The sequence below is a fragment of the Geospiza fortis genome, unplaced genomic scaffold, assembly GCF_000277835.1.
Source record: "Geospiza fortis unplaced genomic scaffold, GeoFor_1.0 scaffold279, whole genome shotgun sequence".
Classification (NCBI taxonomy): Eukaryota; Metazoa; Chordata; class Aves; order Passeriformes; family Thraupidae; genus Geospiza; species Geospiza fortis.
Window position 1 is genome coordinate 4,308,996 of NW_005054352.1, and position 25,283 is coordinate 4,334,278.

The 25,283-nt window shown below is 35.9% G+C and overlaps 1 protein-coding gene across 1 annotated transcript in view; it reads right to left on the minus strand.

The window, feature by feature from the left end:
• The window catches only part of TMC1 (transmembrane channel like 1), a 64,552-nt gene that overhangs the window by 2,710 nt on the left and 36,559 nt on the right, over window positions 1-25,283 (minus strand). Inside the window, 12 exon segments of the mRNA XM_005423442.1 lie at window positions 1,583-1,822; window positions 3,370-3,437; window positions 6,327-6,455; window positions 7,598-7,750; window positions 7,969-8,148; window positions 10,130-10,324; window positions 12,332-12,476; window positions 14,878-15,020; window positions 18,600-18,698; window positions 21,522-21,628; window positions 23,958-24,039; window positions 24,875-24,965. Coding sequence (XP_005423499.1) covers window positions 1,583-1,822; window positions 3,370-3,437; window positions 6,327-6,455; window positions 7,598-7,750; window positions 7,969-8,148; window positions 10,130-10,324; window positions 12,332-12,476; window positions 14,878-15,020; window positions 18,600-18,698; window positions 21,522-21,628; window positions 23,958-24,039; window positions 24,875-24,965 — 1,632 coding nt within the window.

Sequence of the window (25,283 nt, forward strand, 5' to 3'; positions counted from 1 at the left end):
TTCTCTCTATTTGCCCTACCCACTCACAGTAGATGAGAAATTCCATCCTCTGCTGCGCCGTGGCTAATTCTATCCTTTCTTCCCTACTCCTGGCAGGTCTCTGTTGAATTGCGTATGTTGCTTTAATGAATGGACTAAAATTTAAAAAAAAACCAAATCAAAACTAAACCCTAAATGATTCACAAATTTCAAAATGGATGGGACACTGAGCTCTCAACAGGAAAATGTTTTGGTTTTTAAATGTAAAGGAACGATCTACCAGTATTTATTCGCTGGCTATTCCACTGTAGCATTACCTATACTGAGGCTGAATGAACCTTCATCAGTTTCAAGTGCTCCCCATCAAAAGTTACATTGAAGATTTCACTTTTTGATGAAGAACATAACAGAGAAAAAGTGGCAAGAATTATCCTTCTCATTTTGAAGAGTAATCTCACCATTTAGTTAATACCCAATTCAATAACTGCTGCTACTCATATCTGACTTCAAATATTTCCCTCAATGTATTTTTGCTAGGACTTAAAAAAAATCTTAATTTGCATCTCTTGTTTAGTTGTAAATTCTTCACTAAATTCAAACAATTTTCTGTGTTGCCAGAATTTTTGCCATGTCATGTGGTTCTCCCTTTTAGGTACCTATGACTATTGCAATGACAATCTGTTATTTTGCCTTTCCCCAGATTTAATGTGGTGAGACTTCTGCTCCGTTACAAAGTGCACCGGGGATCACAGATTTTAAAACATTTTACAACAGTAATATTTTATTTAAAACTTCCCTTGCAACCACAATGACTCTTCTACGGTTCTCTCACTCCTGCTTTTTAAATATTTTATTCAAAAACAAAGGCTAAAGACTTTTAAAATTTTTAATTTCTTGTCTTGTCTGTTGTCAAATTATACAACTCATTATAAATTTATCTCATGTTACCTGGCAGGTAAAGATGATTCAAATGATCCTAGACTTTCCAGGTACTGTGCACAGAAGGAGAAAGTGTGGCAAAGTCTAAACTACCTTGAATTCAAGATGTGTTTGCAGGGCAGGCCTAGGTGTTTAGAAAAGGTCCATGACTATGGAGACCTTGAAGACTTCAGAAACAAATTCAGCTTCACAGTGCTAGTACAGACTCATGAAATTCTGTGAGCTGGAGAGAGTCAAGGCATTCAAAGACTGAGCCACAGTACATTTATCACACCCTCACGCATTCTGATCTGCCCTTCATACAGGACATACAGACATTTCCTGAAAGCCATCTCTTTCAAACACAACAGGTCACTGCTCTACTCCATAAAAATAATTTTACTTCAGTGCAGCAGTAAAAATAATTTTTTTCATTGAAACTGACAAAAATAAAAGTTTTTCTGTTCTACACCTCAGATAAAACTTTCTAAAGAATTAGTCAGTTTTCCAGGATTCCTGCTTTGGGAATTATCCACAATGAGAAACGTATCACAATTAAACACTCAGCATATCAGGTGCTAATCCTTATTATAGAGGCACTTTTTCATTACTTCATCATTCTCTGTGATGTGGGGAAGCAGATCATTTCAAAAATTTCAAAAGATGGAGGTAAAATGCAAAGAACCTGAAAGGACCACAGTCAAAAGATGGTGGGATGGAGACAATGGTGTACACAGCAGGTAGTGTGGAGAGAAAAAGGATGAAAAGCAGCATGGCCATGTAGAAGTTATTGGATCTGGAAGCCTTGAAGACTCGTTCCTGGGGTACGTTGCAGCACATCACTGCCCAGCACTGCAGGTACATTGATGTGTGGAGGCGGAACACATTGATTGCTGGGAGACATGGAGCATAAAAAGATCCCATCCTAGAAGAGAAGAATATAAATAAAATAACCACTATGCTATAAGATTTCTGTCTTTCCAAGTATGCCACAAATTCCCTCTGTCAATATGTTTTGCACACTGTGTACTTAGCAATTCATATAGCCAACTTTATGGGGTTTTTAAACTGGCCTTTGCTTCTTTTTAAAAAAGCTTGAATGAATACAAAGAGAATTATCTTCATAAAAATATGAACTTCTTGTTACAAAATTCTCTTTCTCTGCAAATTAAATGAGGACTTGGTGAAAAGTTATTCACTCTAATTTTTCCAGGTAGCATCTTGCTTGTGTTGTGTCAAAAAATGATAGTCTTTTTATAAAAAAATAGATATTACCAATTCCTACAGCTAGGTATAAACAAAATAATTTCATTCATAATTTATAATTTTTATTGATATACTAGCACTTTTTTGGAAAGATATTTTTGCTTAATTTACATTTATTTTAGCTGCTGTTGCCATGCTAATTTAGTGCTTCCTGCCAACAATCTGTTAATTGATTCTGTAAAATATATTTTTTTCCCTTATTATATATAGTTGCGTGGTTATGGCACCAAAATAATTGGCACATTTTAATGTTCATCACACCTTCTTTCTTATGTCATGCTGACTTAAGAGCAGCTAAATTCATTTTCCTGGTCAAACAGTACAGAATACAAGAGATTGGGAACCTGCTTCTTCCTTAATCCTTGATCCTGTGATCAAGATGATCAAGCTAAGCTGCTTTGCCCCTGAGTGCCTCAGACATTCCATTTGGAAACAGGAGAGATATTTACATTAGGGTTGGAAAGACCTTCTGAGTACAGAAAAATGACAGGCTTTATTATTTTAATATATCCCCTTCGTCTTTTCATGCATCTTAAATGAAATGATAAAGGGCTTTACTGAAGGGACGGCTTTTACCATACAAAAAGCCTGATCAGCGAGGTCATACTAAATGTAAAAAATTAGGCCTTAGCAAGAATTGAGAAGTCAAATGCTTGCAGAGAACAGTTCCTGAGGAAGACTGAGCATGTTGCATGAAGACTTTATATGCTGGTGTTCTTTACCAGTCATGTAAACTCCAAAAATAGAATGAAAACCTACACCTTTCCTCTACATCTGACTGATGCTGCAGCAGTAGCATTGTTTACACATTCATGTGACTACACAGATAAGTATAAATACATTTGCTTTAAGGCCTTTTTGCATAGGAACAGGGGAAAAGAATGGTAAGGTTCACTGAAAGGCTAAATTTCGAAGCAAAACACTACAGCAAGCAGTCAGTGACCAAAAGAGTAAATTTAATTTATGCAGATTTTTACTGGTTGGTTTTATCAACTCGGTGCAAAATCCTGATATATGTGGTCCAATAATCTCAGTCCATAACTAGTATTGAATTGTTCCAACTGATTGTATGGTATCAGAGTTTGGTATATATTGCATATACTTCCATCAAATTAAAGAAATGGGATAGGGTCAGTATTTCAGAAAAATCCTTCACAGAGATAAATCCCACCATCCTGCAGATGCAACATGCTTTGCCAAACCTACCAGATCATGCCTTGGTTAAAGATCAGTCCCAGCACATTGCCACTTATATCAAACTCAGAATATGATGGCTGAAAGAAATTATACAGGTGTTTTCATTAGGTTTGCACAAAGGGTTTTAAGATGAGTCAGAGTAGATGAAAATGTTCACTTTGAAGAGTAGCACCACACTGGCATCATGTTGCAAGGCCTCTTGATGCATTTTATCAGTGAATCATGAAATAAATTATATAATTCAAGGCTACAAGGTAGTATTTAATATAGTTCACAGCATTTACTGAAAATCTTTCTGACATTTGTTCAGAAGCAGGTGTTAATGGAAAATTAAAACAATTTAGAAAATGTCCATTGGAGTTGCCACTGGTTATCGAAATATTTTGTCCTCCAGTACAGCACCAGCAGAGAAATTTAATGTGATGAATGTGATTTAATTGATTTAATACCCAATTGAACTCTAGCACTATTTTTCCTTTTTTTTTTCATATTCCAGCAATTGCACTTTTAGTTTTCCTTTTAACATTGATAAAGGTTCCCAATCATTTTTTTTATGGATATCTTATTTTGAATTTGGGTATTTGATTCTAATTTTCCCTTTAAGATTCAGAACTTTAAGAACTTTATATGGTCTCATTATCTCTTTCTTTGCTGAAGAAAGCCCTGTATCATACATTTTTATTTCCAGTGTGGGCACAGAAATACCATAAATATTGTTTAGTCTTTTATTTCTGAACTAATAATTTGACCCTTCATTCTGGTTTTTCAAATCTTTAATCACTTACTAATTTTTTTTTACCTTAATTATTTATTTCTTATTTATTAAAATTTCCAGTTGTAAATATCGAATACACTGAATTTAAGCAATGATTGAAAGGCAACAGATGTTATTTTGTGTCCATATGCACCAGATCAAAACTTTCTGCTAAGATATTGATGGCTTTAAATGTTTTGTTTGTACCTGAATGTTTGTTTCAAATATATTATTTATATATTTATACATATTATTTATATATTTATATATTTTTAAACTGTAACAGGTGTCTTGCATGATTCATCATAATGATGGACAAAAAGACCATGAATAATGCATATATTCCACATATGATAACTGATAGAGGGTAAGAGAGGCATGAGATGCAAAAATAACAATTCCCTTACAACTGAAGCAAGACAAAGTCATTCTACTGAAGTCTTCAATTAAAGCCACAATTTTGACTTGTACTGTGCTGTGCTGTTGGAATATCTGAAGTTTCTGCACTTTTTCTGTGTAATTTTATGCATATACACATATATATATGTTTTCATTGAAGTGATATATTTATGTCACATGTATTTATGAATCTGCTAACATAAGGGGAACAATTAAAGAGATTACTAATATTACACTTGAAAAGCAGTTGACTAAAGAGATATGTATAGGTTAGAATATCAAAAGAAACATGGAGATATTAATAAGATCATAGAGACTAAAATAATGCATGACTGCTTTTTGTAACGTAGGTGCTAGCATTTACAGATTAAATAATTTGAAATCCAATTTTTAAACAAATAAAAATAAGGTCTTCCCACACAACATGTAAGTTAATCTCTGGAATTCTTCACCAAAGGATATCTTGATCATCAAAAATGTTTTTCTTGTAGCAAAAGGCTTAAAATTAATGGATATATATCCATGACCACTAACCACAGAGACACAGGTATAGCTACTTCCTAAGGAAGGTTTTCAAATGAGCTATTTCTAGAAATTCAGTGATTTCCAGCTTCAACTTCCACTTCCAGGTGCTGTTTCAGGCAGCTTACTGGACCTGGGGACCAAAATGGACCAGAACATTACAGACATTCCTATATACTGCCAAATAAAAATGTCAATTATAAAATGGTTTCAGGATCCCCTACAAGCAGATGCGTCGTTGTCAATTTTTCTGTTCATGCTATATTCGAACTCTTTCCATTTCATTTTGATATTGCAACAGTTATTACCTGTTTGACCACAACCTGACTAACTGGTAGTCTTTGTATCCATCCCCACACTAGTCCTGCTGGAAGGTAAAACATAAAAATAATGCTGAAATTTCATAGGAGTCAGCAAGGAAGAATGAGATTGCTGTACCAGAAGCAAGAGTTTTTTAACACAAAACATGAAAACTTTCACTTTCTTTGGAACACTGGGATTTCCCAAGATGCAGTTCTTAGCAATGTGAGAAATTTTTACATGTATGAAGATAAAATTTTGACAAAAGGTGGTGAAAATTACAACTATGACTGCTTATGTAGAGATACTCTTGATAGTCTTAAATTATGTAGCCTTTTTCTGTACTTCTCAGTAAGTACAAAACCAGCTTCAGGAGTTTCACAAGCTCTGACAATACCATGACTCTTACTTAAAAGATGAAAAACAGCATCAGACCCTGAAAGCATAAGTAGCTGGCAAATTTAACTTGGATCAGGTCAGTGTGAGACTGCAAGTCTCAACTCCCAGGGGAAGAGTTCTGTGCCTGCATTTGTTATGGGCCTTACTAATTTTACATCAGCTAAACTAATTCTAATGAAATACAGATCTATCTGTCTATCTATCTATCTAGTAATACTTCTAGAAGAGGGTCTTTCATAGTTTTCTTCACAAGAACTGTGCTTGAAGACCCTATCCAATCAATGAGATTATACTCTGTGAAATGTTCAAATAGTAAATGTGTGAAAAATGTGTGTTCTTACAAAGAAAATAAAATTTGCTCTTACAAAATAAAATAAATTAAAGAAGTCCTAAAGTTAGCAAAGTCTAAAGAAGAAGAAAAATATTAAGACATAAGCAAAATGCAAAAAAAACCTAACACCATGTGTAGTTCAGGGATTTTGAAGTTGATGTATTTACCAAAGTTAACTCTACAGCATTGACATGAAAATGTATTTTGTTTACTAAATTGTCAAGTGATGGATAGGAAAGACATTTAAAATCAGATACTTACAAATCCGTACTCCAAATCCCAGCACCAGCAATAATTGAAAAACCTAACAAAGACGGCTCTCAAAAAATCGCCAATTAGAATTGTGATGTATGTTGTCATCATGTCAGAGACTGTCAGGCGCACAAATTCCTGTTAGAGCAATATTCTCTTTTAAGAATACATTTAAGCAATTAATAGTTACAATAATAATTAAGTACTGTACTAGATCTTTAATTGTGCTTATCCTACTTCAACATGGACGAAACTCTTGACCTTCCTATATTCATTGATTCTGTAACGTGCTAGAACTACTGCCCCTCATTTTCTAGAGTTCTTAAACTGCTTTTGATCTCTTTGAGAATATTAAAAACAAAAAAAAAAGTGAATGGCTTCTTTCTCAAGGAGTGTCAATGTCCAGTGGATATGGAGAGGAAGAAAATCCAAATGCAAATCCTCATGCCTCTACTTTTATGTTAGGCATTTTATGTTTCACTAAAACCTGCTGTACCAGGCCTTACCCTGACAGCCCAGAAAGACATTACTCTCCCTGATATGAAATTAAGGGTAAAATTATTTCATTATGAGCTTTTGGTGTTCTTAGCTTCTTATTCAGCATCAGTGAAAAGAAAGGAGCTGATTTTCCTGCCTATATGGTCCCTGCTAGAGATTTATTATTTCAGGAGAACAGATTGCTAGAGTGGTGGAGAAACAGCAAAATTTATTCAGTATTGAGTTTGTTGTCATGGACAAAACAACAACAAAGTAGGATCAAATAGAGGAAAATGGTACGTTAGAAAATTGTTGGAAACCATATTTTATGCTAGTGGGTCAGTAAGAGTGAATGTTCAACTGAATCCAATAAAATATTTGAGCAGATTTTCCACTAAAGTTTTATTGTCATTAGGCATTATTTTACTTGGCTAAAGACAGAGATGCCTTCTCAAAAGCATACTGTTGTAAGAGCTGTCTTACATACATGTCCCTTTTGAGCTACTCCTTTATTTTTTCAAAATTAGTAGACAAGCAAGGAAACTAAGAGGATAGAGGAAAGGAGAGGGAAAAAATAAATGCTTTCCATTCAATCAACTAACACAAGAAAGAACTTCCTGTTAGACAGGATTCAAAGAAAATAAAATAATTTTTAAAAAACTTTTGGTCCAAGAGAAAGTCCCACATCTGCTTCTCCTCACATTGTCTCGCTTGTTAGCCAAAATACAGAGGATTTAGATATCATGTCCTGTAAGAGACTGTATGATCTATTTTCAAATCTGAGCTCCAAGCAGCTACATTACCTGTCCTACCATTGTTTCCCAACATGGTCCTCTGGGGACATCAGCAGGATCCACCTGTATTGGAGGAGCAGTTGAATTCTCTGGAATAGTACCATTGTACAGACTGGCTTCCCATATTGTCATGTTGTATTTGACTATCTTTTCTTCTTCCAACTAAGTAAAGAAATAAATCGGGGGGAAAAAATCAATGTGAGCTTGTTACCAACTCTCAAGATTGTCTATCCCAAAATTCCCATTGCTAACTTAGATAAATGTAATTTGCAGAACAGAAATAAAAGAATGCCTTTCACAGATATGTCTGTGACTGACTGGAGTGCCTCAGTGTTGCCCAGCAACCTGTCAAACATAGTGAAGGGAAGAAAATATCTTGCCTTGAGGTTGATTTCATCCATTAGGGCAATAATGAAAGTGTAGAGATTGCCAAGGAAAAGAGCAAAGATTCTTCCCAGCTGCCATCTTAGAGCTATTCGAGGGTGGTAATTTTCCAGAGAACTGATTACATCAAATAAAGTTGGACAGAACATTCCTAAAAGTGACATAACTGTGTTCACCTGAGGAGGGGGAAAAAAGTTGACAGTGAAATATTAGAGACAAATTATTCTATTAATTCCAATTTGGGTGAAAAATATATTTACATTACTAATTTTTATTTGGTATTTGATTTAATAAAAACCAAAACCCACTCTGAGTATCACAAGTTGATGGAATCCACACACAGTCCCAGTCTGCCTCTTTCCACTAATTCCCTATTCCATGACACACTAGACTGTGTGTATCTGAACTGTGTTCTGGCAGAACTAGGAACTACTGATATGGAGAGGGAGATAAAAACATTTACAGCATTAAAGAGAGAGAAGGAGAGTCAGAGAGAAAAATATCTTTTCCACAAAGTCATCAGCATCCCATTATGCTGTGAACTTCAGGAACACATGACAAAAAATATATTTACCAGGGGTTTCTCAGTCACATATAAACCATGTTCAATTCCTTAATGACTCTAGTGTAATGAAATTTTCTACAAAAGCAGATTAATACTTTCATGAAGAATGTATATTTTTAGAGCTTCCTTCTTCCTTGCACATAGGAAATGCGCTTTTTTTAAATTTAAAAATTTTACATTAGGCATTGGGATTTTTTTCTGATCAAATCCTCAATTCATATATTAATGATGCAAACATAAGAAAATTTGATCTATAGAATAAGAAAAATGTGTAAATTTCACTCAGAAGCCAAATATATTTATGCAATTAAAATATTAATATCCAGTCAAGGGCAATGTTTTGTATTCATAAATATGTTAATTACCCATCAATAGGAAAAAATTTTAGCCAAATAATGTCAGTATTGTTTTATCCACTCTGCTTTGGAGATATACCTGCTCCAGATCTTAGTTCTGTCACCTTAGAAGCATATTTTTATTATAGAAACAAAAGCAAAACTATGAACATAAAGACAAATGTTACCTACTTTCCAGATTACAGCATAAACTAATATAACAGCCTTTGGTAGCCCAGTTCCTGTTTGCACAAATCTGTTACCACATCTTTAAACTGAGAGAAAGCTGAATTCCTCCAAGCTCTGTTGTCTCAGAGCTTGTGTTGCCTTAAATCAAGAAGTTTTGTACACAATTTTTCCTTTCCTATCAAAATAAAATGTGATAACAACTAACCTAATCCACTCTCAACAGTCCTATTTCTCTGGATTCCAGAAGTGGATTATTTGATATTTTAATGTTACTTTCTCAGTCAGGCTTTGGTGTTGAAAATTCTGGATTGCTTTTCCATGTTCCTCATCACCCATCTCATCAGCTTTGTGAGGCTAACACTTTTTTCCTTACTTTAAGTCAGGTATGTACTTTACACTCCAGCTCAATGATAACCTTGAAGTAACAAACTAGTTTTACAACAAACACAGTAGCATTTTTGCTAAACAAGTAAAACCTTCCCAGGTTTTCAAACAGCACGCTGACTTCAGGTGCACACGCACACTGCTGCAACAAACAAAATCGTCATCTTCACCATACACCCTTATCAGGCAGGGTGCATCTGCATTTGAGGGAAGCATTAGGCTCAGATTAGGCACAAAAGAAAATCTCATGGGACGCATGGACAGGGCAAGTGGAACTGGAAGGCATCAGTTTCAACCTGTTGCTACACTGCAGAGTTGTATCCATGAAGCCCCAAGTAACTTTCTCTGTCCCCACAGATCAATTACTCTGTTTGGGCCAGTCTCAGGAGAAAAGGAAGAAGAGAGTGGGCTCCTTGAAGACATCTTATGAATCCATAGAGTGTCTGGAAAACAATCCTAAGAGCACAGAGGAGGAAATGTAAAGGCCTCAAATGAAATCTAAATACTGAGGGATATTTGAAAGAAGCCAAGTAGAAATTTGATGGAAGCAGAGAGACATATGCAATTCTTATGTTAGATATTTCCCACCCACACAGAGTATTTAAACTACCGGGGACAAAAAGGCAACGTGCAAAGCAGAGGAGCACAGTTTCAAACCACATCTATTATAGAAATAGCACGAACTTCATTTCTTTCCCACCACCCGTAGTTCTCCAGACCTTCCAAGGCAAATTGCTGGGATCTTCTTACAACAAAAAAGATGAGGTAGCCACTTCCAGCAAGTGTGCAAAAGGCTAAGAAGTTAGCAAGAACCCTTAGGAATCGAGTCAAATGAATATTTTCTTCTTTTCGGCTCTCCTGCTCCTCCACAATTGCTTCCTGCACTTGTTAGAAAGAAAAGAATATTATCAATACTTTAATGGTCAAGGCCCTACATTGCTTCAATTGTTAGAAGTCAGTTAAATAAATTACAAAGATGCAAATGGACGTCTGGGGTTCAAGTTTTGAGATGAATGTATATTGTCTCATAAAATCCTGTTCAGGTCCCGCAATATTCTGGGGTTTTGCCAGAGTGCCTTTGCCCCTGTTGATTGTGCCCACAACGAGTCTTGTTACACTTGTACTCATGTGTCAAAAAATACCTAGCATGTTCTTTCAGCTTGCAAGGTGAAACAAGGTTGAATGATACAGCAGGATAAATGATTGATTGTCTGTCAGAAAAGGAAATGTCACATTTTTGAAATGCACATTTGTGAGAAAAGAGGCAAATGTTTTACTCTGAAAGTCAGCAACTCAGAAAGAATGAAAAGATGCGGGAATCCCCCCCAGAAAATTGGACAGTGCAGAGTGTCAGACTGCACAACAAAATGTTTGCCCCACATTTACCCTTGATCACAACTGATAAATATTAAGACTCTAAGGCAACTATAATCTCCAGTTTTTACTCTTTCCAGGTGAAAGAGCTTTTGGTCTGGAGGGTCCTCATGAAAGGAAGTTTTGTCACAGCTTCTGACTTTGTTTAGGGGTTTAGGGATCTGTTGCCCAGAGGGGAAGCTGAACGACAGTGTAATAATTGCCTTTCATGGTTCTGCTCCTTTTACAGCATGTGTTTGTCACATAAATGAGAGGAGACTGCAACAGCTTTCAGACAAATCTCCCATGACCTCACCCAAGCCAAGATTTCACCCTTTCTCTCTGAGGTTCCTTGCTTGTTTGCAGCAATTACAGTAAATCTTCATGAGTTTGTTTCTCAAAATTAAGCCTTTTTCTCAACAGATTTGTATTCTTTCCCAAATAGCTTTCAACATCTGCTCTTAGTTGGCAGGCAGGGAAGCTCTTACAAATTCAGCACTTTCAATCAGTATTTCTCCTGTAATTTCTTTCTTGGCATCTTCTCTTGATGACTTACATTTGAGGGCAGTTCTCTGTTATACCTGCAGCTGAGGGGGCGGACAGGGTGAAGTGGGTGTGCTGTCTGTGTGTGCCACTGCTGGGGACAGGAAGAGTGCAGCTGAGCAGAGCAGCCAGTGCTCAGAGTGTCACACTTGTCAGTGTGACTGCGAGCCTGGCACCTTCTTCATTGTCTCAAAACACTACACCTCTTGTTATCTGTACATTACATTGAAAATTAAATCTTCTTTTGCATGCTACACTGGTGTGTCCCAGCCACCCTACAGCACAAACACATTCTTTAACATTCAACATATAGAATATATCCCCTCCATTGTTTTCACAACCCTGTGTCTTACATCTTGCCCCAGATTCCTTACACAACTACTCTTGAAATCAGTATACCCTATACACTGGAAAGAGGCCTAACATTGCATTGCATATTGGGCTATATTTTATAATTAATTTGAAAGTAAGACATTTTTTTACCTAAAAGCAAGTAGAAACTCAAAATTCTGAGGCCAGTTCTTCTGATAAATAGCCCTATACAGATTATTCTATCATTTTCTATTATATTCTATTATTATATTCTGTTATATCTCTTCTCTGTAACAAGAGAAATTGACAATGTGAGGTTCCCAAAAGGGGAGCAACATTTTGAAAAAAGTTTTTAAAAGTTTTTCAGACAAACACCATAGAAACTGGAAGCCATCAGAGATGAGAAAAAAGAAAATATAATTTTTACAGTAGAATCAGTTTTCTAAAACTGGTACTGTCAGCAGAGAGGACACAAAAGATGCTAGTGTTATTTCTTTCACAATTACAAAGAAAAAAATTCTGATGGCAAGACACAGAGACTCAGAAGGGTGTACAGATGCCAATTTAAGTACACGTTTCTGAGCCTCAGCACACCTTACTCTTGACCTTAATTCCACCTAATTCACACCAGTGTGAAAGCCAAATCGTGTTGTCTCTCCTTAGTAAACTCTGTTTTACCTTAAAGCTTGTTGTGATGGAGGCAAACTTATTATCTGCTGTCTCAGGATTGCCAATCAGGTAGTCCCAGCTTGTGAACATTTTCCAGCTGAAATTAAAACTAGTGTCATCCCCACCACCATCGTCATTTGCATTCTTTGCCATTCTACAGAAAACGCAAAGACACAGGAAGCACTTGTTAGCTCTAGTTCTGCTTTGTGGGCATGACTTTTAAATGGTTCCTGATTTCTAACTCTTTTCCTGAAAAAACTCTACATCATTCTTGCTGTTAGTTATGCTTTACTAAATCTTTATTTCTGAAACAAGTGAGCAATGTGGAGATTTTCTTATTTAGACACTTTATGAGCTCACCACAAATATTTTTATGAGAAAGAATAAATGTATTTCATTAACCTCTCAGAGAAACTCTGCTAGATAAAAAGCTTAGTAGAACAACAATATTGAGAACATCTCTTAAATAGAAAGGTGCAGAGCATCCTGAACTGCAAGAGACTTTATTAGAGAGTTCACAAATAGAAAAAGAAGAAAAATCCAATAAACAAAATATTCTAAAAGCAAGCAATAGACAAAATAAATGCATAAATAAAGCAAAACATATAACAAAGAATATAAGAAATATTCTAAAATAACAAGGCAGAAGAAAAAGTGGTTTTAACATATAATATAGCACTCATACAACAATCTTCCCTATCATCTCCTATGCATATACTAAAATATTTATTACAGTGTCCAGAAACATCAGATTATTTCTTCAAAGAAGTATTTCTTCAGATTAAACTTAATCTTGTCTTCAAAGCTCTCAGTTTTAAAGGAGTTTCATTCATGTAAAAAACCATGGTATTGCTTTGTATACTTTGCCACCTAATTCAAGAAGATAAGATACACACAACTTAGTCGTCAGTATTTCTGGTCAGGAAAAGGTAACACTTATTTTAAATCTTAATAATCCACCACAGCTATGCTATTAATATTAATATTAATATTAACGCATTCTATGCGTCACATTTTTAAAAGTCCAGTAAAATACATGCTCTGAAATCTAGATTGAGAATAGTAAGCAAATACAGAAAACCTTTCTGAGATGCCAAAAATCAATATCAGGGTTAGTCTTATCCATAAGAGTCAGACATCACAAAAGGTTCTTGATAAAAGTCTGCCCTGCTTCTGATTTATAGAGAAAGACATTTCCTTCTCAAGAGTTTCTAATGAAATTATGACATTGTGATAAGAATATAATTTCTTTGCAATCACAAATATTTCAATTTTATGTTATATACTGCAGGAGTTGAAGGGAGGAGATCTACATCTAAATATTTCCTCTAAATAAAATAATAGTGCTTATAATCCTCACTATCTCTTTCACATAGACCTTTCTCTGTTCTCAGTCAACAGCAGAAAAATGATAGCACCTCCTGCTACACTGCTTTTAGTTTCTGTGCTCACTGTGCTCATTTTTGGAGAAACAGAAAAGGGCAGAAGACGGCAAGAACTCTCATATGATTACCTAAATATTGGTCATAATTAGTGCCATATGGCAAGATGGAAAATTAGCACATATGATGTATTTTTTTTCTTAAGGATATTCCTTTGTTTTGGGCTCCGGGGTTTTCCTGCTATCAGGAATATTTTTTGTCTGAGAGTCATTGAAATAAAATTGTCTGGGACTAAGACTTTTCTAATCTTGGTAGTTGTTTTATCAAAAGTATTTAAAAACCTACTTTTGAACTAAATCAATTGCTATTTTATTGTACTAGTTTGTTACATCTCCAAAAATATGTATATGTGACTGAAGACATTTTTTTTCCTCAAATGATTGTTGCCTTATACAGGAAGCCAGTTTGAAAACAGAGCATGAATTAATCTAGTGCTCATGCAAGTGAAAAATACTGGCTTCAGAACAAAACAATGGAAATACACTAACTGCATTTTTCTCAATGTTTAACAGTGTCTTTGAGTCTTGAACTGCAAACATGCTTTTTATAAAACCACTGCTAGAGGCGTACTACTGTGTTAGATGGTCATCTTTCTTGAACCAAGGGTATTAAAGATTATATTAACTGGCAGCATTTACTGTGGAGTGTGAGCTGAACTGTGAATGAAGAATTATTTGCCATATGCTTCTTTCTTGTGTTCTTCCTTCATAAAAGAGTTTTAACTCACATAAAGTACCACTGAAGGTAGAATTATGGAATTTCCTGGATTTTAGCTGAAAATCTACTGGATGCCAAGTATTATGAAAAGATGGGCTGACAGATCTCTTCCTCACTTTATGCATTCATTTTTAATTTTGAAGTTCAGGAGAGAAGTGTTTTGTTATTTCAGTAAAGATTTACTCACACTTTCACAACCCTGTAACACAACTTCTGGCACAAAATAGATTAAAAAATACAGGTTGAAGAACTCTTATGTAACTTTGACCTTGCACTTGGTCTTGCATTGTCCTGTACTTAGAATTAGTGCATTTTTTAAAAAGACAGTCTCCAGGGTCAACAGTGGAATTACCTGCCTTTTTGAATGTACTTTTTCCAGAGCCAAGGAGAACTTACGTTCGAGTGACAATCATAAAGCTATAGCCAATAGACCCAATTCCAACAAGGAAATATGAAAGAGGCATCCTGAACTTGAGCCACCCGATTGTCCTCTGATTATTGTAATAACCGTAAAAGAGTACAGAATACTGTGCAAAGCCCTGAAAAGTCAGAAAAAATTATAATGTTATTTTGCTATACTTTTATATATAATGCATATAATCAGTAAATGTGTCAATAGCAATATATTAAAACATTCATTTCATTGAATTCAAATTAGTTGCAAATATCACTATAATAAAGCTCACAGAATAGGAACAGTGTATCTTTATTTTAAAAAGACATAGAATATTTCATAGCAACTTCAAAATCTTTTAAAACTGGTCATTAACAATCCCTCTACAATTTAATGAGTCAAAACTTTGTCATAACATACTTCTTGTAAAGAAAGAAACATATTGTCTTACAAAAATTGTTTTTCAGATTACTTGCAGATAAAATCCCACATTTTTAACTTAATTTTCACCTTTCTAAAATTTATTTGCCTGAATTTGATATGAAAATCTTGTATGGTTTCTTTGTCTAATAACAGTTGTCTGTTGTTTATTGGGTGATCATTCAGTGTATATGATAATCAATAGGTAGGGGCATTTTATAGGAGATTATTCAGTATGTAATTCTTCAGCATATTTAGACTCGATTCTAAGGCTGTAAAAAATGCAATATAAGTTCAGTATCTTTCTCTGCAATTCAAAGTCTCTCTTCTAAATATCATAGTATGAATTTCCCTCTCTTCTACTGGTCAGACAGATGATTTTTCTAAATTTCAACAGTACGTTATTGACTGTAAGAAATTGCTGGTGTCTGCATGGATCAAATAGTTAAATCTTCCTGGTAATTCTCAGGTTATTGCAAGAACTGATCTCCTAGAAGAAAGCCAAAACCAGAGCCTTTCCCAGGACAGCTCAGTGCATGCGCAGCAGTGGCAAACCTCCAGCTGGATGTAAGAATTCCAAGTGCAATATGTAGTATTTCACTGCATAGTTGGAGGATAAACCATGTATAATTTTGACAATAATACAATAATAGGAAGGGTAGGTGAATTTAAAAACCATTTGCTACCATTGTTTTTCAGTTGCCCACTTTCCTTAAAATTACTAACATCTTTCTCTTTTGTTTTTTTAAAACATGCACTTGATTTATTGAAGCTTTTCCTATACATGAAATGAGTCTCAGGCTTATTTGAAAATGAGTCTCAGGCTTATTTGAAAAACCTAATTCACAATTCTAAGCTGAAAATCAAATATAAATATATGGCACACAAAAATATTATTCAAAATATCTTAATCCACATATCTCATTTTTCTTCATCTCTGACTAGATTTGAGAGATGTGCTTATGCATGATGAATAAAAATATGCTCATGTCTAATAAGGCAAGTATTCTAATGGAGCACATTCCTTGCTAAGTGCTAATAAAACATCTACACCAGTCAGAACACATTCAAATTCAATAGTATGTATACTGCATATTTTTGGTCACCTATAATTCCATCTTAGTCCAGGTTTCAATACAGCCTAATCCAGCTCTGGAAAGCCTTTTGGATCCCCAAAATCATTAAAATGCCTTTTTAGTCTCTGTGTTCTGCAAGTCAGGGGTAATTCCTGAACTGTGTATCATTCAGTTTGTTGATTCCACATCACTTCACCATAAGATTAGAAATAACTTCAACTCTGTAGAAGTAAGTGTGCATGGAAGATGTCTTTCACTCCTTTCTGAACTAACATAAAAGAATACTGATTAAATGTGTTACTTCAATAAAACTGGAGACACTAATATTTTATGACTGGATTATAAACTGAAAACTAAATGTTAAAATTGAATTCCAAGTAGAATATATCAAAATACAAATATGCTTCCCTTTGCCATGTCACTAATGTGAATCAAGCACAAGAGAAAGCAGAATGGGCATGTTGAGCTCATCTTTTCTTGTCTTAGAGAGTAGTTAGGTGCTATGATCCAATTATAAAGAGATGTCTCTGCCCAAAATAAGGTGACCATAAGAGACCATACTCTGAATTCAACAGCACAGATTTTACTTAATGGTAAATGGCGGGGAGGGGAGAGACACAGAGAGAGAGAGAGAAAGAAATGGGGGGGGGGGGGGGTAAGAGACAGAGAGAGAGAAAAAGAGGAATGGAGAGACAGAGGCAGAGAGATATTAAGTAGAAAGATAAAGATATCACTATCACCACATGGATTCATGTGGCATGCTGCCAGTCCTTTTTCACCCTGGTCTTCTCAGTGGAAGAGTCCCAAGACATTCTTCCTTGGTATCACCTTTGTACAGTCTGAGTTACAGGTGTCCACGAGGTTGCCATGATTTGGGATGGCATGTGGATGAGCACTTGCTTCCTTTCTCGCTGTTTGCCACAGTGGGAATTTTTGTCCAGATGCTAACCAAGCCTTCACCCCTGTTAGGCCTGGAATTAACTACTGCAGCATCTGTGCTTATCTCAGGTTCCACTATGTTGGTTTACCTAATGGGGACAGTGTTTCCTGCTGTATTTTTTAAGTCCTTACATAGGGCTTGGAATTCTTGGATTTTGTTGGTGTTTTGTTTAGGATAAAATATTGATTGGTGATGTGTGATCATTTATTTCTAAATTACCTGGTAGCATACAAGTGTTGCTAGCAGATGAAAGGTACTATCTTCTGTGCTGTTTAAAGTACAGAGATGACAAGACAAAGAAGTCATTGTCTTCAGACAATATTTGACAATCTGACATGCCTCAAGAATTTTTTTTCCCCTCAATCTTACAGGGGATCCATCTCTTTCATTGCCTTATTCTATGTTTATGATGTTTGCATTTGCTCCTTTTGTTAAATGCTACATTGTTACTCATTGCATTTTCTTCTTCACACCTGTCCATTTATTTCTGACTATTAAAAACTTCTCCTGTCTTTCTACCATGCCTTCATCCATCTTCTCTGGAACACATTTATTTTACAAGCTTTGTTCTGATATTCTGTATAAAGATCTTCTAGCCTATTCTCTTGGCAAAATCTTCAAGTTGCTGTAATTCCTTTCTCTCCAATATTTCCCTGATATTTTTCTTTCTCATTTTATAATTTCAGTACCATTATCTCACTAGCCACATGATAAGATTTATTTTTACTGTCACTCAAATTTACAACCTCTAATGCACTAGATGAAATGACATTTTAAGTAGTCACTGCAAAATGTTACATACATATGTTTTTAGAAAGGTCTTCTAATGCTTTTTTATCCGAGGAGAATCCATCACTGGCATTGTATGTAATCGAAGGGATAAAATGTGTGGAGTTCACTATTATTTTTAATGTATTTTCTTCTCTTTATTTCCTAATTCATATTGCATTGTAAAATTCAGAATCTTAATCATATAAAAGCAGAAGACCAAATTCACACTTCAGAAGTGGAAACCCAATACCCCAGAATGACAAACCAGCTTTGAGATATTTTCCCATGTGTCTTTGGATTGCTACATATACTGAGACATGCTTGTGAATATTAAGCTTCATTATGTGTTTGTCTGAAAGAAACATCTATAGAGAGAGCTTGTGAAAAAATATGAAAATTAATTTTCTTATGAATTATCTCCTGAAATAATTCATATTAAATAATTGAACATTAAATAATGAAGTAATTGTGAATAAAAGTCATGTGGATATGCAGCGTTGCAAGATCATGCACTTACACTAAAATCCCAGAGGGTAGCAAAATTCATAGCAGTTGCTTCTTCAGCTCTTGGGACAGTTTTTCTAGGCAAAGAGCCATATGGCTTACCCATCAAAGCCTGAAACCAAAAAATGAGAGTAATTTATATTTTAAAGAAAAATAGCAGCAAACTGCCATTTATTTGAAAGACTGGTTTTATGTTCCTAAATTCCCTAACGAGAAAGACATACTTCTACAATTCCTTTCACTGCTCCCCACATTACTGATTGCAACTGTGCTTAGCATATGCATTCAAGGGTGTGTTCTAAATTTAAAATTTCACTAGTATCAATGGATTGCTAACTGTGCCTCTCACATTCAAAGGCAAGAGAGAGTGCATCCATATTTCTCTAATGAGTGGTGTTTATCTTACAAAGACCAAAATATTAATTTTTCTTGCAGTATGGATTTTACTGGGATACTTCAAATGAAAAGTATGGGAAGATGCTATGGAATCAGTTTTTGGATTCTGACAGTTTCCCTCCTGTTGGCAAGATGCTTGTTCAGGCACAGTACATCTCCTCATGGGGTCTTTTCCAGGCTCACTCTGAAAACTATTGGACATTTATTCTGTTTTGGCTTCTATGGAAGATCACAATATGACGATGCAAGAATATTCTGAGTTGAAATGGACCCGCAAAGATTATCAAATCCAACTCCTGGCCCTGCAAAAGATCATCTCAAAGAGTCACATCATGTGCCTGAAAGTATTTTCCAAAAACTTATTGAATGCTGTGAGACTTGGAGCTGTGACTATTTCTCTGGGGAGCCTGTTCCAGTGCCCAGCCATCCTCTGGGTGAAAAATCTTTTTCTGATATGTACCCTAAACCTCAGCTGACACAACTTCAGACCATTCCCATGGGCCCTGTCACTGTCACCACAGAGCAGTGCTGCCCCTCCTCTTCCCCTCATGAGGAAGTCATAGATTGCGATGAAGTCTCTCCTTAATCTTTTCTTCTTCAGGCTGAGTACACCAAATTACTTCAGCTGCTTCTCATAGAGCTTCCCCTGGGTGCCCTTCATGATCCTTTGGATACTCTCTAACAGCTCAATGTCTGTTTTATATTATGGCACCCAAAACTGCCCCCAGCCCTCGAGGTGAGTCTGCCCCAGAGCAGAGCAGAGCAGAGCAGGACAATCCCCTCTCTTGCCTGGTTGGCAATGCTGGGCCTGATGCCCCCCAGGACACACTTGGCCCTCCTGGCTGCCAGGGCACTGCTGGCTCATGTTCAACTTGCCACTGACCAGGACCCCCAGGTCGCTTTCCATGGTACTGCTTTCCAGCATCTCATTCTCCAGCTTGACCATGCATGCAGGGTTGCCCACCCCAGTGCAGAATCCGGCACTTTCCCTTGTTGAACTTCATATGGTTGGTGATTTCTCATTTCTCTGATTTGCTGAGTCTCCCTGCAGGGTCTCCCCGCCTCCGAGGGAGTCAGCAGGTCTTCTCAGTTTTGGATTGTCTGTGAACTTACTTAGTATCCCTTCCACTCCTGAGTTCATTAAGGAGATGCTGAAGACCACAGGGCCAAGAATGGAGCTCTGTGGAACCCCACAGGGGACAGGTCACCATTCTGATGTCACCCCATTCACTATCACCCCTCATGCCCGACCTGTGAGTCAGCTGCTCACCCACGCCATGATGTGTTTATCCAGCTCTGTGCTGCACATTTTCTCCAGGAGGGAGAGATAGTACTGAAAGCTTTTCTGAAGTCCAAAAAGAGTTCATCCACTGGCTTCCCTTGATCAACTGGTTGAATTACTTTGTCATAAAAGGATCATAGGTTTGAAAAGCAGGACTTTCCTCTTATGAAGCCATATTGGCAGTGAGCAGCCACATAGTTCTTCAGGTGTTTTTCAATACCTCAGAGAAAAAAACTTCCCCTTAACTTTACCAGGCACTGAAGTGAGACTGACAGGCCTGTAATTTCCAGTGTTCTCCTTCTTGCTCTTCTTGAAAATTGGAACACTAGCCAGCATCCAGTGGCCTAGGACATCTCCTAACTCCCAAAACCACTCAAAAATCATTGAGAGATGTTTTTGCAATGACATAGATCATAAATCCCATCAAACCCTATATATTGGTAGGGATCTACCTGGAGGAATAGAATTTCAGAGGAATTTCATCCCACTGAAGTGCTGGGCTGGGAAGTTGTTGGAAATTCCTAGCTCTTTCTTATCTGCTTACTACAAAATGAGAAAGATAAGAGGAATATGGGATATTAAAACCTGGGAGTTGGCACAATAATTTTACTTCCATAAAAGCCCTTCTTTTAGAAGGGCAATATGATGGCTCAAAGAAACCCAGGAAGTATTACATTTCATAGAAGTAATTTATGTCTGTGTCCAATATCTGGTCTATGTACCACTTTTAAAAGAGATGTTGCATACTGCGAAATATGAGAGGTCTCTCGTGACTTTATAACCCTGTTATGCCTTATAAACATGTGAGTGTTACATCTGAAAGGATCCTCTGAGCCTCATGAAGATGTATCTTTCTATAGCAATGCACATTTGGACAAAACAGTCCTCCTGGGATTGTCTTAGTCTCAGTTCCTCTACTTTGTTATGCACAGAACCACCAAAAACAAACAAACAAATCCACTTCCCCAGACAACAAAAAACTCCCACATCTATGTCATCCCAGACCTCAAAAACCATTTCAGAAGACAACCCTAAATATATTTTTACATTTTCCCAGCCTGTTTAATTCAAGACATCTCTCTGTAGAGACAACTGTCCACAAAGGAAGCCCACTTATACAGGTCTAGTACAGTCTAATACTTCCAAATGGAGCATAAAGAGACTAAAAACGTGTTTAAAGCTGCAATCCTATGAAATCTCACTGCAAAAACAGAAATTCTTATGGCAATCCTTAAAGATAATTTAAAAGATTCCCACCTCAGGCAACATTACAAGACCAAAGGTCAATCCAAAGAGAATCATATTTATTCCATACATCCAACGCAAAAATATGAAGTAAGATGCTACTGATGAGCCAAAGTGACCTGTGAAAACATGAGATGTGATTAAAAGGCAGATAAGCTGGTCCTTTGAAGTTATTTTATCTAAGAATGCACAAAATTTACTCAAAAGAAGTAAAATCAAGAGAGGGTTTTACACATTTGATGGATTCAAATTTTAATTAATTTTAAATTCTAATTAATTCTAAATTTCATTTATTTTATTTTTTCCTTTATTACCATAATTCTAATAAATTTTTTGCATATTGCATACTAGATGTCTTGAGATGGCTGAAAAAACAAGAACAAAAATATAAAACTATTAGTTAAATAGACTTTCTAGGGTCATATAAAAGCTGTGATGCTTGCTATTATTAAGTAATCTCTAGAATTATGTTTCAATTCTATTTTTTTTCTGTCTGATGTGGATTTTATGCATTCTTGACACGCTAAGCCAGAACCAGCCCAGTTTTAATGGGAAGCAGCGCAGAATTAGCCAGCAAGGAAAGTCTTTCCAAGATGATAAAACACTTGTCAGAGCTGGTATAAGAGTGCTGACCAGATTTTTTTCACTAGAGATGAAAAACATTACCTGCAAGTGTTTGCACCCTTTCCCTCTCTAACTTTTCTGTTTATGTGGTCCATCTGTAGCCAGGTGTTCAGGCAGTCCCATCTCTAGGTGAAGTATTTGACCTGAGACACCCCCGACCCAGACCTGTACACAGATTACAGGCTGCAAGGGAAGCACTGAGAGCCAAGAGCCTGTTTTGACCCATGCTCTGCAAGTTAGGCCAAACAAAAATAATAGCTCAGATTAAACCCCAGCTTGCTTTAAAACAGTTCTGCTGATTATAGGAGAGCTGTCAATTAGATAAGTAATAGGTTTCAGTTCCATTACCATTCATTTGCAGGGGGAAAAATGAACTTTCAATGGGTTTTTCATACACAGTCTAGTTTGGCAGCCTGGAGCACACTGATAGCGAATGAAAAGTAGATCTCTCTGTTCAGAGACACTTATTTACGTCATTATTTCCAAACTCTTTTGCAGATATGTAACACATTCTTTCAGTCAGTAATATGAAGTTAATTGAAGTTAATATACTTTGTGTTATTCGGGATGCATAAATTCATATTTTACTGTAACAGCTCAGTTGGTAGAAAATTCAATACACTTAAATAGGTAAAATCCCAAAATATAAAATAGGCCAACTAAGAGACATTTATCACAGCTGTGCAAAGGGAGGAACAAGCCATTCTGTCAAGGAGTTTAGTAATTTAAATCTGCTTTATTCATGGTTCAGAATTAAACCATCATTTTGTAATTTTGTGTGAAGTGGCCAATATTAGCATTGACCGACATACTGGGAAGTCTGGGGAGAGGTATAAATCAAGAGATTTTGAGTTACTCTATCTGGTTGTGAGATGCAGATTACCCAATTATAACCAAACTACAGCCCTTGGGAGACAATACGGACTCAAAAAATACAGTGCAGGAAATTATGAGTATTTCTGATTTCAGGTTACTTTTGTAGACCTCTCCATGCCCCATTATTTCTTGTGCTCAAATCCTAATAGCCCTGTAGTATTGTGAATACCTTTTTTCATGCACTGAGTTATAGTTCTTGTATCAGTTACCCTGATGAAACCTCTGTTATGCATCCATTTGGAACATTTACAGTGAGGTAATGTGTTAGAATACCTGCATCTGTATAGTTACTGCAAGCCAATGAACAGACAACTCATGTACTTTATTCTTTTTCACCAATCAGGCAAGAACAGACCCCTCTGGTAAGTAAAAAACTTAACTGTGGATGAGGACAATTTAGCCATGACTGCCCTCAGCTGCATTTTCAGAGTGGGCAGGTCCGAACTGCAACAGGGAACGTGGAAAATGTCACAAATGGACTGCCCTAGCTGTGAACAAAAGTGGCCCAAGGTTCACCAGTATTTTGAATCCACTCCAAGGTGCAACATGTTCTGTGTATGAATGAAAGAGTTCTAAGTAGACTTTAGCCATCATTTCCTGCACCCACAGCCTCACCACACAAGGCATTGGCATGAAGATTGGTGTGCATTTTAAAATAAAGTGAAGGTGAATAAAGTGAATGGCAAAATCCCAATTAAACTTTTCTAGGATTAATTTCAACACTGGCTCTTTAACTGCTACCTGTATAGCTGCAATTTTAATCTGTAAAGTGATACCCTCTGAAGAAAATTTTCAACTAGTTATATTATCAAGCTTAATAAATATTAGTGAAAAAATTAATACTCATTGATTTTAAACTATATATTGAATATAGATACATATACTAAAAAAAGTATCATTTGGGAGACATCAGAAATATCATGCTAGATCCTATTCTTACTTACTTACTTTCAATCTCCTTAATTTTCATTTCCCAGGGTATGCAGGCTGTCTTAAAATTTTCAAAATCTCTTTGAAATTTCATCCATTTCTGGAACGAGTCACAGAAAAGAAAAAAAAAAAAGGAAAAAAATAACAACAACAACAACAAAAAACCACAGCATCATCTCAGTGCCCAGATGCTCAGTTCTACTTGAGCTAATGTAACCCCTTAATCATTCACAAAATCCATTGGCAGAATCCACAAAGTGATTATTTGTGAAGAGCCATCTCCTTTTGTTTATTTTAATGTCTTCTACTGGATTTGTGTGAAGCTCCTATTTCTACCACAAGAAGAATTATTACCTAATCACTTCCTTTCATGCCAATCATTTTTCTTTTTCTTTTTCTTTTTCTTTTTCTTTTTCTTTTTCTTTTTCTTTTTCTTTTTCTTTTTCTTTTTCTTTTTCTTTTTCTTTTTCTTTTTCTTTTTCTTTTTCTTTTTCTTTTTCTTTTTCTTTTTCTTTTTCTTTTTCTTTTTCTTTTTTTCTCTTTTTTTCTTCTCTTTCTCTTTCTCTTTCTCTTTCTCTTTCTCTTTCTCTTTCTTTTTTTCTTTGTCTTTTACAGAGGGCTGTCTCAAGGGAAAAACTGAACTTTGGATTCATTCCACACAAATGCCCAATCCACACCAAGACAAATTAGCTTTCACAAGATTTTGAACCCTTGCAAACTCCTGTAAAACAGCTGATTTTAGTTTTGATGACAAGTTTTAAAAATCAAACCATAAGCTTTCATTAGAAATATTTTCATGCAAGATCAGTGAAAATAAAAGTTTAAAATCCATAGAGAGACAAGGAACGCTACTGTGGAAGATGAGTACCCATGGCAATAACCTCCAGAAGGCTTCCCACTAGCTTTACAGGAAGTTAGTGAAACAATCAGTTTACCTTCATCATCATCACTTTGTATGCATAGAATTTTTTTCCTTTTCCTTTTCCAAGAGCACCTTCAAACTTCTCAACAAAAAGCTGTGCTTCCCTGGAAAATGAAGGCAAAAGAGTGATATAGATTATGTTATAGTAAATTTTATATTGTCTCTATCATATTAATGTAATTTTTTTACTCCTCATAGAATTTTATAAAATCTTGTTACCTTAGTAATGTTTGAAACTAAAAGCTCAGCATTTTTGTATTTTGCAGAAGACTTTATATGTAATGTATATGTAATGCAAAAATACAAGCAACTTCATTCGCCTGATCTAGTACAAACATATTTGCAACTCTCAGATTTGCCTATGTCCAGTCGAGGTAACTAAATATGTTTAATCACAGTAAGTCAGTAAACTAACTTTTGCA